The sequence below is a fragment of the Bison bison genome, unplaced genomic scaffold, assembly GCF_000754665.1.
Source record: "Bison bison bison isolate TAMUID 2011002044 unplaced genomic scaffold, Bison_UMD1.0 scf7180017864529, whole genome shotgun sequence".
In the NCBI taxonomy this organism is placed as follows: domain Eukaryota; kingdom Metazoa; phylum Chordata; class Mammalia; order Artiodactyla; family Bovidae; genus Bison; species Bison bison.
In genome coordinates, this window is record NW_011495079.1 from 2,657,377 (window position 1) to 2,661,427 (window position 4,051).

The window sequence follows — 4,051 nt, forward strand, 5'->3', positions numbered from 1 at the left end:
ATACCTGTGATGGATTCATTTTGATATTTGGCAAAACTAATACAATTATGTAAAGTTAAAAAAAAAAAAAAAGAATCTTTCTGACCCCTTCATAATCCACTGCAGTTTACAGAGGTCTCATATACATTCAGGGCCCTTAGGAATAAACCATGCATTTCCTTGTGTTGGCAGACAGCTGATTGAGGATATATATATATAGGATTTTCTCTGGCTGTGTTTCAATTAGTAATAAGAAAGAGGCAACCCACAAGAAGCTATTATCATGAACCCTCCCAAGCAAGGGAGTTCCAGGGCCACTACTACGGTCAGTACCCATTTGGCCATGTTTCATATCACCACTTCATTTTTAACACAATATTGAAAGTTCAGGAAAACAATGACCATATTCCATTAAAAAAAAATCAAGACAATTAAAGGATACCTCTCTGTCTTTTAAACTCTACTAATGACAACAAAAGCTGAAAAATGGAGTTAGCCAAGATTTTGCTGCATAAATGATTTATAAAGTTGTATTAGTTGATAGAGGAAAAAAAATCCTGAATTATCTGATTGTTGAAAGAGCTTTTGACTTTTGATACATAATTATCACAAATGCTATGGCAAACTTTTATAAAAGCAATTAGAGAATCTGTTTAAATTTCCAGAAGAAACCTAAAATTCTACAATGGAACTTCTAGGTGACTAAATTTCTGTGTAGTAAGATAAGCTTTTAAGACTTTGTGTCTTGTTTAGTAACTTCATAACCTTTAAAAACTTTTTGAAAGCATAATGTCTTCAATACTCTTATCTGGAAAATTTCCTTAAAGAATTTATAAATGAGGTATGCAAACCCAACATTCAGGCCCTACTGCTGCTGCTGCTGCTAAGTCACGTCAGTCGTATCCGACTCTGTGCGACCCCATATACGGCGGCCCAACAGGCTCCTCTGTCCTTGGGATTCTCCATGAAAGAATACTGGAGTGGGTTGCCATTTCCTTCTCCAATGCATGAAAGTGAAAAGTGAAAGGGAAGTCACTCAGTCATGTCCGACTCTTCTCGACCCCATGGACTGTATGTAGCCTACCAGACTCCTCTGTCCATAGGATTCTCCAGGCAAGAGTACTGGAGTGGGGTGCCATTGCCTTCTCCGTCAGGCCCTACAGTCCTGAGCAACTCTTATCTCCATCTGATTGTTAAGCTGACATCAGCACTTCATTTAACTGAGAAATGTTTAAGTATCACCATTTTATTATGCATTGTCTCTGTTTATTTTCCAAACAAGGATCCAAAGACTAAAGGTTTGAAGATACTAAAATAGTGACGCCTTGAAATCCTCCTCGGACAGTGCAAGGGTTCAAATCTCTGCCCTAACTTAGACTCACCCCTAAGCTGTATTTAGGCACACATATTCAATTTTGTATTTAAATAACGAGGACAGTGTCAGTACAGTAAGCATTTTCAATAGAACGATCTTTAGATGCTAATCCTAGTGGTAAAAATGTCAGTGGCTTAGTTATAATTCCAGTGTGCTTTTTAGTATTTTCAGATTCTAAATATTTTTAGAAAATTCTTCCTAATGTCTTAATAATTTGTTATTCCCAAATTCATCACGAATAGCATTTGCTATAGTGACTGAATTTATACTTTAACTCTTGTGGCAAAAGATTTCACCAGAGCAACAACATTCATTGAATTTGCCCATTTTAGAAATAATCTTTGAGCATTGTTTTATTATGTTGCAGACACAGTTCAAATAAAATCTTCCTACTTGAATATAACTTGTTTCTTTATTGTAGGCACTAACAGTAAATTCCTGAGCTGAAGTGTCTGCTTTTCAAAAGCTTTTTCCTTTATAGATTCCTATTAGTGTGCCTTCCCAGGATAGTAACTAAATTATTGAAAAGCTGAACATTTTCTGAAGTAATTTATCTCATATGAATATGAATCTCTGGATAGTTAATAAGAATTAATGAATTCAGTAACTAAAACCAGTTGTATTAGGTTCCAGAAAGAAGCAACCTATATATTTTAGCCTACTAAGTTCTAGTTCTGAGCAACTTTGCCAGCAGTTTTTGATTTACCCAAATAAACTCATGCATTTTAAGACATAAAACCAGTTTATTTAAAATAGTAAATTCTGTACATTTAAGATCAAAATATTCTACAAACAAATATATTAGTAAGATAACAATTTATCTCTTTGAAGAGAATATTTATAATCAACATTTCACTTTATTGTATTAGTAACATTTTATTGACTTCGACTCAGGATGAGTGATTAGTATACTTCAAAATTTACTAGCATCAAAAATAATCTAGACGAAAGGACATCTGGGGTCGCTTCTAGAATCCAATTACTCTTGAACACGAGTAACTATCTTTTAAATACTTCAAAAATCGGTGGAAAATGGAGGGAAACTCTAAAGCATCAGTCTCGTTATTAAAGTGAAAGAGGTTAATCCTAAAAGATATGGTTGAGGAAAATAAGTTGGTTGTAAGGTTATTTCTTTATATTCATTTTTCCTATGACATCAATATATCGCTATTTTCTTGGTTTAAAAACTATATATATGTACTTTTAGGTGAACACAATTTCTATACTTTTGTAGTTTTCCAATACTAAAATTCAATCTGTAACAGGAATAGACTTTGAACGCATGCACATTGATTCAAATGTGAGCACTCCTCCAAAATTTGGTATCAAGAACGTTGGTTCTTTAAGATCATAATGAATTTTTTTTTCAAGTTGTAAACTTTGCCACAAGGCATTGATGGGGTGGGGCAAATTTGTCCCAAATGCACAGTGGACAGGAAGTAACGTGTTATAAAAACGGGAACGCTTCAGTCGTGAAGAATGCGCTTAATGAAGTTTGGCCGAATGTACGTTTCTTAATGGTTAAAGTGAGTCAAAGTGTTAGTCGCTCAGTTGTGTCCGACTCTTTGGGACCCCACGGACTGTAGCCCACCAGGTTCCTCTGTCCACGGGATTCTCCAGGCAAGAATACTGGAGTGGGTTGCCATTCCTTTCTCCAGGGGATCTTCCCAACCCAGGTCTCTTACACTACTGGCAGATTCTTTACCATCTGAACCACCAGGGAAGCCCCTTAATGGCTGCCTCATTCCCAAATACTAGCCTCAACTCCAGTTGGGCGATCAGGCACGCAGGCAGTACAAGAAATGAGCGAAAGGGAAAATAAAAGCTGGGCCGTCCCTTCTTTGGGGTTGATGCAGAGAAACAGAAGCGGCAAGTTTGGGAGCTGGAGGTCAGCAGGATGCCGAGCAGTGCGGGGCTGGGGCAGAGGCGGGAGCCCAAGGAGAGGGCAAGCACGGGAGGCCAGACACGGCCCAGCGGCCTCAGACCACTTACCAGGCCAGGCCCAGGCACGTCCCCAGCGACAGCAGACTCACGCCGGTCCGGGGGTCGGCCCAGCCCCTGCCTCCACCACCCCGAGCTTCGGGACTCTTCCCGCCCTCGTTCCGCTTCCCAGGCTCCGCCGGGGCTCCCTTCGTCCCCGACTTCTTCCGGCTTTTCACCTCGGACATGTCTGGAGGTCCCCAGGAAAAATAGAGGGACGCCTCTACAACCTTGGGTAGCGGGACGTGGCCGCCTCAGCCTCTGCGTGAAGGCTCGGCGCTGAACGCGCCCCCTTCTAGACTTGGCACCGCCCAGAAGCCAGCCCCCTTTCCCTCCCTCCCGGCCAACAACTCGCTGCTCCACAGCGTCTCCCAGCCACCCGCTATCGAGTCCCTTTAGGTGGAAAGTGAAAAGTGACGTGGCTCAGTCGTGTCCCACTCTTTGTAACCCCATGGACTGTAGCCTACCACGCTTCTCTGTCCATGGGATTTTCCAGCCAAGACTACTAGAGTGGGTTGCCATTTCCTTCTCCAAGAGATCTTTCCGACCCACGGATCGAACCTGGGTCTCCTGCATTGTAGGCAGACGCTTTACCGTCTGAGCCACCTGGGAAGTCAGGTGGGTTAGGGGGCATCCCTACGTCGCCAAAACCCTGCTTTAGGAATGCAAGCCTGAGGATACCGTGGCTCCCGGGCGCGTACTGGCCGCCAGGACGCC

General features: G+C 41.7%; 1 protein-coding gene across 2 annotated transcripts in view; it reads right to left on the reverse strand.

The window, feature by feature from the left end:
* IKBIP (IKBKB interacting protein) overlaps nucleotides 1-3,807 on the reverse strand; it is a 24,570-nt gene extending 20,763 nt beyond the window's left edge. For both annotated transcript variants that reach the window (XM_010831574.1, XM_010831573.1), the window contains exon 1: nucleotides 3,347-3,807. In XM_010831574.1, coding sequence (XP_010829876.1) covers nucleotides 3,347-3,522 — 176 coding nt within the window. In that variant the 5' untranslated portion in view covers nucleotides 3,523-3,807. The remainder of the gene's footprint in view (nucleotides 1-3,346) is intronic.
* Nucleotides 3,808-4,051: the final 244 nt, after the last annotated feature.